The 16441-nt window shown below is 38.3% G+C and overlaps 1 protein-coding gene across 1 annotated transcript in view; it reads left to right on the top strand.

Annotated features, from left to right (window-relative positions):
- The window catches only part of SMC3 (structural maintenance of chromosomes 3), a 36702-nt gene extending 21472 nt beyond the window's left edge, over positions 1 to 15230 (top strand). The window contains exons 21-26 of the mRNA XM_071592285.1: positions 1245 to 1457; positions 2602 to 2738; positions 6427 to 6610; positions 10050 to 10241; positions 12298 to 12438; positions 14355 to 15230. Coding sequence (XP_071448386.1) covers positions 1245 to 1457; positions 2602 to 2738; positions 6427 to 6610; positions 10050 to 10241; positions 12298 to 12438; positions 14355 to 14426 — 939 coding nt within the window. The 3' untranslated portion in view covers positions 14427 to 15230. The remainder of the gene's footprint in view (positions 1 to 1244; positions 1458 to 2601; positions 2739 to 6426; positions 6611 to 10049; positions 10242 to 12297; positions 12439 to 14354) is intronic.
- Positions 15231 to 16441: the final 1211 nt, after the last annotated feature.

Raw genomic sequence — 16441 nt, 5'->3', positions numbered from 1 at the left:
CTGATCATATACCCTTTTGACTTCTTCCTAAGTGTGATTGCTTGGTGCCAGGTATACCTGAACATTGACCATGTTCCTCAGTTCTGCCTTTACGTGTACTGGTAATATTCTATCCATTGCTTGCTTTATGTTAACTATGCTTTTTCTTTCCCTTTTTTTCAATATTATGGTTACATCTCGCTGCCTCTTGTCCCCTCCGCTGTGTATTACTCTATAACTATCACTCCAGTAATCCACCCTATCCTTCCATCTCACCTCGCATATACCTAAGACATCTATTTTTCCTCTTTCTATCTCTAGCTTTATATTCTCTAATTTTCCTGCCATTGTCATTGTCCTCACCTTCCACGTTCCTATTCTAACTAATTTGGTTGTTTTCTGCATCTTCTATTTGGCCGCTGTCATTGCTTTTGCTTTGCTAGGATTTCATGAGATGATGACCACAGTAGCATCACCTTTCCCACTGCTGGGCACGACGCATAACCAACAAAGCCAATTCCCATGGTTGCCAGGACTCAAGTTTTATTATGGTGTCCATTCTTGGGAATAACAATTGAGGTGGTTTCACATTGCCTTCCTCAATAGTTAATGTTAAATGTGAAACCATCACTTAATGGCCGCCCCACTGGGGTCAGATGCCTTAGTAGCCGCCTCACTGAGGAACAGATGCGTGGACTACCTTTCGTCTGGCTGCTAACCTTTGACCTATCCTATCTATTGGCATAGCTCTATAGGTCATCAAGATGCACAAGCCCTTCCACCACATTAAGTTTGTAGTCCATAGGTGGGCCTATTTTAATAATTAACTTATTTATGTGTATATAATACCCATATGGAACACTTCTTATTCCCTTAAAACGTGGATTTTATATTAATGGCCCCAAAAACCTGTTGAGTTGAGTGCATTTTTGCAGAGGTAGCGTTGCATGCAGTTGAGATTAAATGTTTTTCACACTGGACTATTTGTTCATCAGTATGCTGCCCTTCCAGGAATGTTATGTAAATATTGCTGTTTTGTGGAGTCTTCTTTGTTGATGCCATGCTTGTTTTTCTTAGACATTTTTTTACTTCTTTTTCCTTTAATAAGTGTTTGGGTGTGGCTAAACAATTAAAATTTTTGTCATATGAGTTTTTTAAATGCTTAGGCCAGGATCAGCATCAACAGATATATTTTGGGTAGATGATAGCATAATATTATTCCCTCAAAAGTGAAGTGGTGTTCTCAGTGCATTCATCCATTGCAGCAAAAAGGTGCCCAGCAGGAAATGGAGAAGTGGAAGGCCAAGGAGAAGGAGATAGTGGAGAGGATAGAGGAGGATGCTAAGGACCTTGAGAAGATGGCCTCCAAGCAGAACATGCTCCAGACTAAGATTGGAGAGTGCACAAAGAAAATAAGAGACCTGGCTCTGTTGCCGTCGGATGCCTTTGACAAGTATGTCAACTTCAGCTCGAAACAGGTTAGTGGATGTGGTCTGTTTTAAGAGTGCCAGTTTAATGCAAGGTTTGTTTTAAAAATATCGGGAAAAGTTTTGGAAAAATAGATTTATTTTAAACATTGCTACAATGCCTCTCAAAATTCCTCAAAGTATATCCCTTGAGCATGGCTACACTTTTGCCAGTGGCTTTTCCACAACTCGAAGGCTCCCTGGTAGATGGATTCCGGAAGGTCCTTAAGTGTACACAAGCAAGCTTATTTGACGGCTTGACTTAGGGTCCCATAGTTGAAGTGTCCTTTGAGAGAGGATTTCACTCTTGGAAATGGGAAATGGTCTGCTGGTGCCAAGGTGGGGAGCCTGTAAGGGGGTTGAGGGATCATCGGGATGCCATTGTAGGAGGTCTTTGTAAGCAGACACATGACTCTGCTCTTGGTCCTCCGTCGTGACCTTCGGGAGTACGTGTTTAGTGCAGATATTTTGTATTTGCCAATTTTCAGTGATAACAGTGTGCACTGTCACTGCCTTATCAATGCCGGCCTCGGTGGCGGCGGGGTAACGTCCTTGTCTGCCAATCCATGGGTCGCGGGTTCGATTCCCGCCTGGGTGGGTTTTCTTCCACCTAGGGCTTGGATGTTTGTAATCGTCTCCATTGTTATTCTTTGTTAATAGTCCGATGTAAAGGCCAGAGTGCTGTTTTCGGACTAATGGCTAAATAAATAAATAAATGCCAATAATACAATATCTGCAATCGTGGGCTCGCTTAAACTGACAGTCTGAATTCAGCATTTCATGCACATGTGAAGAAAAAAATTGTTACTGATACTTTTTGTACAAACCTTGTTGTACCAGGTGAGATCTACCATCATCTATCAAATCAACCTTTAGGTTGACAGTTACCGTTACAGTTACTGTAGTTACGACAACCGTTAGGTTGTTGTGATGGTGTTGGATGTCCGTCCATCTATTTCTAAAGCACATCATAAACCTCAAAGCACATATTTAATGTTTCAATTTGTGGACTTTTATTCAACCACAGTTGATTTAAAAAATAATATTTCTTTAAATTTAACTGTGCTCAGTCCAAATTATGGCACTGATGATTGTTATGTTGAATTATGACCCATGTTTTACCAAGGATCTCTCTCTCTCTCTTTGTGATTCACAGCTGTTCAAAGAAATGGAGAAGGCTAACAGCCAGTTAAAGAAATACAGTCATGTCAACAAGAAAGCCCTGGACCAATTCATGAGTTTCTCTGACCAGAAAGAGAAGCTCGTCAAAAGGAAAGAGGAACTGGATCGAGGGTAAGTTCAGTGGCTAACATACAGACTTCCCACCAAAAGGACCCTGGTTCAAATCCTGGAGACGACAAATACTTTTCAGTGGTATCTCGATCCCTACTTGTGGTGCTTTGTGGAGAGCGCTTCGAGTGTTTATGCCATCCATTGGATGGGGCATTAAACTGCAGACCCCTTGGTGCCTTTCGACAAGAGTAGACTAATGCCAACGCCAGGTTTCTCTGCACCCTTCCTCCTTTTCCATCCATCCCTAATGGCACAAATGACCTTAGCTGTTGGTCACCTTCCCTAAAAAACTGCAAAAACAGCTTGAGGGTATGGTTGTAGTATTTTTACATCTACATGTCATGTTCCAAGGTGTATATCAGGCAGTGGTCAGTCATCAGCCATTTCGAGAACTTATCAGTTTGATATTTAAATTGTAGCAATTTGTATGTTTTATTTTCAATTGCTCAGAAATCCTGATATGTTGAGTATGGCATTGAAACATGGCACTTGATGTCCATTTAGTGATTTCCAAGGTATGGTAATTAGTGGATTCCAGGGAAGTCCTCATCTAGTTAAATATTTCAATAAACTGTGGAAAAATCAGTTGTACAGGAATGGTATTATTCCATTTATAGGTCAGTTTACTCAGTGTAGGTAGGATGAGAGTTAAATAATATTGAACTTGCTCCAGTAGGTAAGTGGCCAAGTAGCTAAAGCACGAAAATGACCTAATGGAACTATACCTAAGTTCATTAAATGTTAAGTCCATTCTCCTCTCCTCTCTGGTGCAAAAATTCTTCAGTAATTTTGTCATTTGAATTTCTCATTGTTTCTGTTGTTTCCTTACTTCTGCTCTACATTGCTAGAACCTTTTGTTAACCATAGTTCTCTACAAGAGTGTATTTCTCCTTTTAAGTTCAGGGAAACGCCACTCTAGTTCAGGGGATGTCACAAGTATTGTTAGTAAAACTTATGCCAGAGGATGCATTTCACCCAGCAAGTTTTGAAGTCCATTACTCTGTAGCTAGTTTCAGAGTTCCACACACTTGGTGGAATTCTTTTCCTTTAGAAAAAATGTGTAATTCTGTTTTCAGTCTTTGTGAAGTAATTACAGTATAGGCTTTAACAGTTTCCTTGAGTGTAGCCAATTACAGGCATACTTTGAAAAAGTTAGGGAATAAAGCAATCCCACTGCAGACAGGTGCCCATGCATTCAAATCTTTCTTTTACTTGAAACATAATCATATCACAGACTTCCTCTGCAGCAGTTGTACTGTGTTGGCCACTTCTGGTTTTTTAGTGTTGGCAACATTCACTGTTTCCTCTACTGAAAGGTTTCTTGATTCCTGATGGTCAAAACTTCTTTATGAAACTCTTCTAAAGGTGAGTGTGCTGCGGTAAAATCAAGAGAGTAGGTTTGCAGCTGATCAAATAAGATATGTACAATGGGTGTTACTGCTTGAAAAAAGCAGAACCTTAAATAGGAAATCTTGATCATTTGATAGCCTTAAGATTCTTAGTGCTGCTACCACTGTTTAATCATTCCGCACCCTCCGAAGTTCAGGGAATCATTCTCTCGGATTATTCATATTTTTGTGAACTGTGGTCATAATCCTGCTATTAAAATTCCACCTTGTGCTTGAACTCCTTGGAATTCTCTTTGATGTCAGTATCAAATGTTGAGATGCATTGCAGAGATAGTGAGATAATTGCTACCTTGCTGAAAAATATATGCACCTATAAATTTTGGGATATGGCTTTCTCCATAATATCTTGAACTGATAAGAATAGCAATGGACGAAATAAGCATTTTTGTGTGTTTTTCTCTGTTTCGTGCAGGCTGTCTCTATCCCCACTCATGGTGCAGTTCCATCAAATGCGTGAGCCAATAGTTGTTCACAGTCACTGTTCAGCATGATGATGAGTTGATCCAATATATATTTTAGCAAACCTTCAGTAAATTGAGATTTTGGCACCCAGAATCTCTCTTGCTATTTTCCTCCTTCCTCGTGTGAGTCAAAATATCCACAAGTGTCTCCTGTGTCTTTTCAAATACATCCGTCATGTCATGCGGGAAAGAATTTTCCTTAGCAAATTTCCAAAACTGTTTCTGATCCTCCTATTTCCAAATTGCTGCCAAGTAGTGCATTGTGCGTTGTTTTAAAATTTCCTTTAAATTCAGCTGATGATTCGGTATGCTATCTCCGGTTTTCAATGGGCTCATCAGTAAATACCGGCACAGTCCATGAAAGATATGGACTCAGGGCTGATGATATCCATGCAAACCCATGATTGTGGCCTCAATGGCAAATTTTCTCGAAAACTTGATTCAGACAAATATATTCAGGAATATTCCTCTTTATTTTGTTTCCAATTCTTAATGTTGTGCTTATTTACATTAATTTTCTGTGCTTCACTTATCCGAGAAGCCATATTCAGTCTTTTCGAAAGGTTGCCAAGCCTGTTGTATTTAAAATGTGCTTTTCAGAGCCCTCGTTCGTATTTATTTTCAAAGACATGTGCCTTCTTGTATTTTGCATACTTTGGAATCCATGATAGGGTCCATCACTGCCAAGAGAAAGGAAACATTGTATTTTCGTATAACAGCCATTTAACCTTTTGGGTTCCACTTGCTGAAATTTGACGCAAATATAAATTTATAAATTCAATGGGGCTAGTCTTTTGCTTGTGGTTTCACAGTTATGTTACATTCGTCAATCAGAAAATGCTACTTCATGCACCTTGTATGCATTCTTTTGAGGCATCTCATAGTCAGGTGCTCCATCTGTGGTGCACAGTGTCACCACTGTACCACACACTATCTGTGGTTCCTCGAGTGCCAGTGCCAAACTCCCTCCACAGAGAGCCCCTGCTCTCCATTTGTTCACATTGTCTGCAATTCTGTGGAATGTCATTCAGACCACACATGCCTCTTCCTCTTGCCTCAAGCAACCCACCCCCTCACTTGCCCCGCACAGTCCTTGCTCAGCTCAACACTTCAGGCTTTATAGTGCCATATCTCCTTAAATATTTGTTCCATCCCTCCCATTGTCCTTGTTATCCCTTCTTGACAGACTCCATTGGAACGGGAGCTGGCGGTTGCACTTGGTCTGGATAAGCCCCACGTTACGTCGTGGGGCTTATGCTCACATTACATGTGGGACAATTTTCCTCACATTTCATATGGGGCAATTTTCCTCGCATTTCATTCGAGAAAAATGGGTGCCTAAAATATATGGGCTCCTGCTTTCCCCGTGACACTTGAAATGTCACATCATCCACCAAGAAACTTGATTCTTATGAGCATCCAGAGGGACTCCTGCAGCTCAGTGGCTCTTATGAATAAGCTGCCACTGGATTTGATTTTTTTAATGCCATTTATCTAGAGCCTGGATCCATCAGCTGTGCCATCCCTGGAGTTTTTTGTTGCCAGTTAATTTCAGTAGAATTAAAACTTCAATTGACCATGGCAGGCATTCTGTTTCTTAATTCTAAGCGCTATTGAGGAGGAGGAGGTCTCTCTGAGACAACAGCTGTCCAAATGTTCTCAACTGATTAGCTGGACACTTGTGGCCATTATAACAATAAAATTAATTCATTAATTATACTAGTTATTATTATTAGTTTAATGAAATATTTGTGCTTAGAGGTCTTCTGTTAACATTTGTTTGTAGCTTGAAGCATTTTCTTCATTTTTTACTTACAGAGATGAAAAAATCAAGGAGTTAATGTTGGTATTGGAACAGAGAAAGTTTGAGGCGATCCAGTTCACTTTCAAACAGGTGTCCAAGTATTTCAGTGAAGTATTTCACAAACTCGTGCCTTCTGGACATGCCCAGCTGGTGATGAGGACGGCCGACAGTGAAGACGCCTCTGGCTCCCAGCAGGATGTAAGTCTCTCTCATCGAATCACCAAGCCGGAAGACGTGCCATTTCCCGGTTATAAATTGTCCCTATTGTTGCTTGGATACAGCTGAATTCTTTTTAATTAGCTTATGAGTTTAGTAGTGATGCATTGCCTCTTACAATTCTTGAGAACCAGAACCATGCCAAAGAGAGTTTGTTTCTTGAACTAATTCATGGTTCGTATAAAAAGTATCTGGAAAATAGATTTATATATATGTGTAATTTTGAAAAGATGTGTATGTGATTATATCAAGTAGTATTTATGTAAAAATATCCAATGGTAATTTTTTCTCATTATGGCATTAGTACATAATGATAACCATACATGGTTTTTATAAAAAGTATTGGGAAAAGTTTTGGAAAAATAGATTTATTTCAGATAATGCCTCCAAATTCTTCAAAGTACCTCCCTTGAGCATAAACACACTGGTACAGCTTCAAAACTGATTTGTATTTCAATAATGGGGATGTCACCCCTCTGCTCAAACATTGTATCTCTCGCGGTTAAGTCGGCTCTACAGGCACTCAATTGCATTTATACAATCATAGTGTTGTTCAGTTCATAATAAACACGTTCATTTGTATTTGCTGTGCATTCCTACATGTAAATACATAAACTAACTGTTGTAAAAAAGTTAAAATTGGATTAACCTCATGGGATTTAAAGAGAGAAGAATGTTATACAGAATTGCATTTAAACTTGAAGTCGAAAATTACACTTAAGAGCATGGAAACAGCAGATGAAAGGTGTTTCAACACACCTCTGACTGAGGAGATGATACAAGAATGGAGGAAAAAGAAAATTGATTTTGCGAATGAAGGTTGAAGTGAAAAAAACTGCAATCATGTGCTCCAAAATGGCCAAAGCTTGAGGAACGTGTAGAGAACTAGATAATATAAATCGCAGGAAGAGCAGGATTAGTGTTTCAATAATGATTTTGGATATCCAGTCGAAGTGACTTCCCTCCCAAATGATTGAGAAAATCCACAATATGATTAATGATGATTAATCATTGAATGAAAGTTCATGAATTAGCGGGAGGCCACAGGTATATGTATCTCAAGGTACAGTGTTTTCAATTAAGCACAAAAAATTGGGTGCAAAAAAAATCTTGGCAAGATGGGTGCTGCGATTGCTCTCGGAGGAGATTAAAAAATGCAATTGTTTGGTTGATTCAATGGCTAGTTTGGCACTTTTCTGTCGCAATCCTGACAAGTTACACCATCATTGCATTACTGTGGACGAAGCATTGCTGTGTACCCTACTGCACTCGAGAGACAATAGAACAATGGAAACAGTGGGTTCCTGAAGGCGCTCCAAAGAAGGCGAAGATAGTGAAATTGGTGGACAAGGAGTTTGTCATGGTTTTTTGCAATGCAGGTAGAATTATCTGCATTGATTACTTGCAAAAAGAACTAATGATAAATGGAGATTATTATGCTTAGTTATTGCCATGGTTCAGCAAAGAAATCCTCATTTGGCAAATAAAAAAATTATCTTCCATCTGGATGGGTTACCTGGTCTGTTAAGTTTCGATGGCAAAAATTATGGAATTATAGTTTGGTTGATTACAACCTCCACTTTATTCTCCAGAAATTGCCTCTAGAGACTTCTCTCCATTTCCAAACTTGAAAAAATGCCTCAGCCAAAAACAATTCACATCAAACAAAGAGGTCATGACCAGCACAGATTCGGGTTTTGAGGACTTAACGAAATCCTACTTTTTGGATGGCTTAAAAAAAGTTGGCGAGACCTTAGGAAAAGTGTATCAAGTCAAAGGAGATTGTGCTGAAAAAAATCTACCCAAATAGATGTTTTTCTTGTATCAAACCCATGCTTCCGGTTTCCAGTGAAGTGTTCCAATTACAGTACCCATCTTGCGGATACTTTTCACACCCAATTTTTTTGCAATACCAGAAAAGGCAACCCGAAAACCTATTCAAATAATTTACAAAATCATATTTACAAACAAATTAACAAGAAACAGTTACCTTATGAAGGTTAGTGTAAATCATTTAATAGAAATGTACCATCATCAGGATGAAATACTCAAAAGACTATTCTCCTTGCCAAGTAACTTTTAAATGAAAACTCCTTCTGCCATTATTTTTACTGCCATAAACAATAAATTCTTTGTCAAGACATATTCTTTCAAATCTTATGTATGGTCAATCACTTATTTTCCATTGTTTATCATCAGTCTTTCTCTTTAGTTTTTGTCCTCAGTAGTTCCTTCTTTAACTATCTAAATGCAATGAACTGTCATGCCCCTAACAATGCAACTCCCTCTTCTCCTCTTCCTTGTCAAGTTGCCCCCCCCCCCCATTGGCCCCTGACACTACCCCTTTCCGACTCTCAATTGTAGTGATACAGTCTTCACTGAGGGCTCCCAATGAGTCATACCCGTGCGCCCTTGTTGTCCTATACATTTTATTTTGATGATTATTGTGTCACCTTACAATCACACCACCTTATTAGATTTTATATTTAAGGTACATGAGATTCACTCTGATTACTCAGGTTAGAATTAACCAAAAACACTTGAATCAAACGGGAGAGAATCAAAGTATTTTGATGTTAACACTTAATATGAAGAAAATTGAATTTATGCATTGAAAAACTAGCAGCTACCTGAATATTATTAAAGTTAATTCATTTTAGAATGGTGGAAATCCATCATGGTTGGTCCAGAATATCTTTCACCTGCCTTGTTTTTGTGTTCTGGAGTATAATTTGTAAATTCAAGTTCAAATGTGATACTATATGACAATTTTCTCTCTTGAGATCCCATGAGTGGTTATCATCATTTTAACTTTTGATGCAATGCTTAGTTTCTGTTATTATTTTGATATTATGGAAATTTGTCTGAAGAGCAACCATTTTCTATGCTTTTACAACACTCCAATACTACTAAGGTTTTACACTTATAGACTCTTTGAGTTTATATGGTGAGAGACACTGTATTTTCATATTAACAGAGGGGAGGCATACCCATTAGCCCAACAGATACGTATTAAGTTTCAGCACCACATATGAAAAGGAACTAATCATGCTGCATTCTGTATATTTAACATTTATTTTAGTTTTTTAGGGAATGCTTACAACAAAATATCTAAACTTAATGTTGTTTGCTAAATATTTACTCTCTGCATTTTTACTTTCCCGTAGGCTTTGACTTTGTGTCATTGCTTTCACTCATCCAGTATTTTCCTAACTATGTGTGCATGTCAGCTTTACATGTACCTACATGCATGTAAGATTTGTATTTTCAAGAGTCAACATTCTTAATGTTTAGTGCCAATTTGAATTTAAAAGGCAATGTGCACTTAAATGATACTCAACTCTCCGATTGTCTTCCTCAAATAATAGATAATGATTTGCTGATGTCATTTTTCTCATGATTATTCTTGGTGGTTTTTCAGGAGACTAACGTCCTCTCTGTGGAGCAGTTCACTGGAGTCGGCATTCGTGTGTCATTCACCGGGAAGAATGCTGAGATGAGGGAAATGAATCAACTCTCTGGAGGTCAGAAGTCATTGGTGGCTTTGGCTTTAATCTTTGCGATTCAGAAATGTGATCCAGCACCATTCTACCTTTTTGATGAAATAGATCAGGTAAGCATGGCCTTGGGCATTCAGTTTTAAGAGTTAATTAATACAGAATGGTGGAGGCAGGCAATTTTGAGGAGCATCCCTGTGTTGAGTCTGTGAGTTTATTGATGAGGCGTGCCAATGTCACGTCATTTCAATCCTCAGATGTTTGGATTCTCATATGACTTGATGGTTGCAGATGCGCTTAACATTGAAATAATATTTTCAGCATGGTGACAGGACCATTCCTGATAGTTACCCTGAAAAATTATATTCTTCTCAGGCTTCAAGGGCAGAGCCAGTTAGTAAATATCAACTGTAGTGTGTTAATACATGGACATTCAAATTGGAATCAAATTCGTGGTAATTTCTAGGGAAATATAAAATGCAGGGGAAAGCATTGCTCTATCAATTCTTAACAGCAATCTAAACATTAATTAGCCAATATAAAGCAATAGTAGAATAAAAATGCAGTAAAATTTCTTCATTTGCATCCCAGTTACAGTAAATGCTTGCTAATCTGGATAATATGGGGCTGGGGGATGTGTGGGTTGGGCGAAATCCAGATTATCTGGAGTGTTGACGCATGTAACCACAAGTAACATTTTGCCCCTCCCAATTTTGTGCTCCCATAGTCGTCAACTACTTCCAATGTTTCCATATTCCTTAACAGAACCCCAAAATGTGAGAATATACCAATTCGTTACAATCATGTAATCATATTTAAATTAAACATTCCACCAATTTTCTTCAAAAATTGTTTATCATTCTTATTATTCATAAGTTTTTTTACAAAGCAATGGTAATTGGTACTCAATTGTCTCAGTAATCCCATTTATTTTATTTATTTCCATTGTTAATATAATTAATCAATTTTTTTTCATAAATGAACACTTAATATCAACACAAGTTTTCTTTTATGATTTTCAGTCGTAAAATGTAATGCACAGTACTTAATGTTTATCACGTTCACTAGTGTTATTTGTTGATGTTGTTAAAATATTTAGGAATATTAATATAGCTTATAATGTTCGGATGTTGCAAATTGATTTGGTCAATGTCACTTGTCGCCAGAGATGAGTCTATGGATATGCCCCTTAAACCAAATCAGTCTTCCGAGTAGTTGGTTGACGAGATAAAGTCGTGAATGGATGATGCAGCCGATTACCATTCCGAAATAGCACTTTGCCAATTGTTTTGTAAAGTGGAAGAGATTCTGGGATAAGTGTGCCAAGGGGATTATTTCAAAGGGGACAATTATGGCCTCTTCATTGTTCTATTTTCGGCTACTTTTCTCAAAATATTGCTTGGATGGATACTTTCTGGGATGGCTTCAGTATTTTCACCATAAGCAATAGTCACATCTTTTACATGGGCAGTAGTTCATTGTTTTGAGCCCAGATATTTCAAATTCCAATTAACCGTAATCCCTTGGAAATTTCCAAATAAGACTTCTTAGTCAAATGCTATCTGCAATCACCAACACAGGTGCACAATCCCAACACTTTGAATAGAGCAGCTGAAGATGCTTATTTTTGGAGCTCATATTATCATCCTCAGAGAATGTTTTCGCTCCTCTTTCTGGGCATTTGTGGTGTCCCTGGATATGGTGGTATTATACGGTGGGTTGTCTTAATTATTGAGAATAGCCCCACCATCTCCTCCTTTGGCATGCCATTTTCTTTTCTTCCATCTCCATCCATAAAGATAGGGGAGGAATAAAATACGGACTTGGGAGGGAGTGGGTGACATTGTCTCTATAAATTACTGGATAATTTTGGGAACTGGTATCATTAGTTGAAAAACCTTGCCTGGTCATCACATGTGACCGACGATGGCTAAGCAAGGCACAAGTAGCAGAATGCTGAAAATTCAGCAGCTACTGGAAAACCTGCAATCTGTAGTCATCATCAGTGTTTCCAAAACCCTTTTGAAAGAATGAAAATAGTTTTTTAATCTCTGTGGGATGGTTCCCATGGTGCATGCATCTCTATTTTCTGTCGTTTATCATAACAAGTTGGTGTGATTATGTTTGCATTGTACATGCTGTGGCTATTTTTTTTTTCTTTCCCTTTTCCAGGCCTTGGACGCACAGCACAGGGGAGCAGTTGCTAATATGATCCATGAGCTGTCAAATGATGCTCAGTTTATCACAACAACTTTCCGTCCTGAGCTGCTGGAACATGCAAATAAATTTTATGGAGTTAAGTTTAGAAATAAGGTAATGTCTCAAATGATACTCGGTAAAATTTATTTTCTTCTTTTTCTATGGCTCATTTGGTGCCTTCACGGCTACCTAAGGGTATGGCTGTCCTGTGAAGTGTTCTGTGGTACAGTGGTTCTCTCACATGTAAGGGGGCAAAACAGGAGCAAAGTGGCAAATGTTGCTCTTGAAGGCACTCCCCAGTGCAAGAGAAACACTGAGCCACAAAGTACTCTGCAAAGCAGCGACAGGGTAAAGTGACCTCAGCATCAAAAATAAATAAAGGCCTCCTTTGTGCCAAAAAACTGCATGGATCTTGATGTTGAAAAATTCCCTTGAAATTCGTCATATACTCACCCCTAGTTTTCTAATTCCACTTGAATAAAAGGGCTGTCCAGAAAGTAACCTCCATTTGCGTTAGTGAGCGAGTTTGTCTCTATATGGGCAAAATTGAGACAAAATTGTCCCTTCTTCCATTTAACTCTTAAAAAACCCTTGTGACTTAGGGTCCCATGGTGACATCCTTTGATGGTTTTGCTTTTGAGAATAAGGAATAGTCTGCTGGTGCAAGGTGGAGGGACTGCAAGGGGGTTGGAGAATTGTCGCAATGCCATTGCAGGTCATCCCGAGCAGGAACACTTGACTCTGTTCTTGGTCGTCCATTTAGACCTTCGGGAGGACAAGTTTAGCGCATATCCTTTCACATCGTCAAATTTTCAGTGATATTATGTGCACTGTCACACTCTTTATCAATACCATTCTGTTATCATGCGCACACTTAACCGGTGGTCTGAATTCAGTACTTGTCTTGCTTGTTGTCGTTGGTTCTTGACGTCAACGGTTGTTCAATGGGGAGCTCGTTTTCTAAACTCCCTCTGCTATCTTCGAAGAGCTTGTGTGTCACTCAAAAACTGCAATTTATGACATTCCTTCATCCTTATACACTTGTCGAATCATACCCAACGTTTCCGTACTCTATTCTCCCAGTCCTGCTCAAAATTTGATGGCATACCGCTGTTCAATTATTCTTTGCATTTTGTGCTTGCACCGAGTCACTCAACAGAGGTACACTGAAAATACATCTACATCTACATAATACCCCGCAAGCCGCTGCAAGGGCATGTGGCGGGGGACACAAAAACACGATATAACCTGAACGAATGCTCAAAGGCATTTGGTGCATGTTATAGGTCACCCCTCCCCCCCAACCACCGAGATGGCACCATACAGTCACGTTATGAAAAAATTGTTCCTGGTGCTTTTTATGCAAACCTTGTGTAAGTCATAATATGGAAGCAAAGTGCCTCACTCCCTATGCCACCATTGTGGATTCCCCGGAAGATCTGATGTTGCTCCAAAAATCACAGTTATGATGAAGCTGCATTCTTGCTTTACATTCCTGCCAGCGTCCGGGCCAACATCACTTCTTTCCTGCTTTGTCCATCTCAATTCTTAATTCTCTATTTAATCTTTTAAAATTCTCCTTATTTTCCTTTCCCCTTCTGCTGCGTGTTGTCTTTTGAACTTGTTTCTCCTTTCCGTGTTAATTTAAGCCCTAAGCTGAAAAGTGCTTTTGTTAGTTTTGACCACTTTCCTATACTAGTCCCTTATTGTCGTAATAATTTAGTGTATGATCAAAGTGCCATCACTTATAAATTAATGTATGCTGCTCAGCTTGAGTATTGGCGATATCACTTAATGGTATTTCTGGTACTTAGTTTATGGTCTGATTGTGATTCAAGCCTCTGGAGTCCCTGATAAACAATTACTATTGCCTCCTAGCCCTCATTTTTTACCACGGAGAACCGATTCAAAGTTCTCTGTTACCCTTAATCATTTGGATTGAGGGTTTCAGCAAATCGATAAATTTTAATTGTCTCCTGAATCATTTTGTGAATTTCTTGTAACATATTTCTCCTGCTATACTCATTCAGGTGAGCCACGTTGAGTGCGTTACCAGAGAAGTTGCCTATGACTTCGTGGAAGATGACACCACTCATGCCTAATCCACGTTTGCCAATTTCAATCTGCAAGCTGTGACCATTGGTTTGGCTCAACCAGTGCCGATCTAGAGTACAACCTCAAATTCTATGACCATGAAGCATAATATTTTTATGTTGAATTGTAATTAGGTAAAACAAGTCTAGACAAAATATTTATGTACAAAAGAATTTGAAAGTTTTGAACCCAAGTACTTTGGGTTTATAATATTTCTCAAATGTCAGCTTCATATCATTATGCCATAGAATTTAGGAAACAATGGGAAATTACTACATGAGGATGGTAATCATTAATATCCCGTTAAGTATTCCATTATTTTCTAAATTCTGTCTTGCATTTTAAATACTGCATATATATATGTATATATATATATATATGCACACACACACACCCAAACAGATACATATATATACATGTGTGTGTGTATATAGATATATATCTCTATGCATGTGCACTCATAAATATATGTACACATACATACACAGATACACATATATATATGCATGTATATTTTTTTATGATTTTCACGGATGTGATTCATTTTGTAAAGAGAGATGATTGTCAATTTTCTATTGTACCTGTAAAGTGTCGGCATGGCAGTTGTCTCTTAAGTCGATTTTAATTTTAATGTATAGACTTAATTTTAAAATGTTTCCTTTTGTGCACTGTTTCTATTTTAAAATTGACCCATTTCAAAAATGGCATTATTTGTTATTTATGTTATACATCTGAGAAGCCTATTGATTTTATCTTTTAAAAAAATGCATGCCACTAAAAAAGGGGAATAAATAAATTATTTGTCGAATTAATGTGACCAACTTCTTTATCAATTGTTAATTCCTTTATAAACCTTGTTCTTCCCTTTTTGTTCATTGAGAAGGGAGCTAGCTCCCTTCTCAGTGAATGTGAAGGGAGCTAGCTCCCTTCTCAGTGAATGAACTCCTCAAATTGAAACAATATCTTGTTTTGTTGTGGAATACTGGCAAATGTTTTGCTCCAAAAGACCAATAAATATTTGGTTTACCTTTTGTTCTATTGAATTCTGTGGGTTGCATTGGTCGTGTGGTAGGCACCGTATGCAGATGTGACCAATAAAAACCTTAATTCAAATGGTTGTCCTTCCCTGAGTCCCTTAAACCAAGTTGGAGCGATGTCATCAGCATGACATTGGCCTTGCAGAGTGCAGGAAGCACTTCTCTGTCCTTAATGCTTCGAATGAAAAAACTTCACCTTGTAAAGCAAATAATAATTGCAATTGAAAATCCTTGGTAATTTAAAATAATCCTTTTGTATAAAATTATCTTGGCTGTTTGCAACAACATCCTAAGTTGTCTTTGATAGTAAAACCGAAGTGGTAAATTATTGTTATTTGGTATACTGCCAGTTAAAGTCTGTATTAATTGGGCACACGCTGAAATTTGCTGCATTTACTAGCTTCATTTAACTAGATACAACCTGACACTACACACCACAATTAGCCTTTCTTAAATTCTCATTCCATCCAACATATCTATGCTATTCTGGCCCCTTTCCTCATTTGCCTAACACACTCCCCTCTATTACAGTCTTCAACATCCCACTGCTGATCAATATGCCCTTCATACATTTTTTCTGCCTCAAGATTTCTCCCAACAATCCCCTCTCCTCTGCTTTCACCATACCCAGCACTTCCTCATTTGTTTTCCTTTTTGTGCCCTTAATCTCCTCCATCCTTCACATTTCAAAAGCCTCCAATCTACGCCTATCATCCTGCTTCAATGGCCATGTTTCCCCACCATACAAAACCACTAGCCATATCAAACTTTTGATAATACTTTTCTTAGGATCCTTACTCAACATCCCTGTCATCAATTACCTTTTCCTTGTGAACACTTCTTTACCTAATGCAATTATTCTTATTTTGTCTATACTACTTTGACCATCTTGGTCTAAACACTTCTAGGTCAGGTTAGTTTGTGCCTTACTATTTTAATAACAAAGAAGTAAATCCTGTGTGTTTTTTCCAAGAGAATTAAGTTTC

Source organism: Hetaerina americana, unplaced genomic scaffold (assembly GCF_022747635.1).
Source record: "Hetaerina americana unplaced genomic scaffold, ioHetAmer1.1.p SCAF_5, whole genome shotgun sequence".
Classification (NCBI taxonomy): domain Eukaryota; kingdom Metazoa; phylum Arthropoda; class Insecta; order Odonata; family Calopterygidae; genus Hetaerina; species Hetaerina americana.
This window is presented reverse-complemented; position numbering and strand designations above follow the sequence as displayed.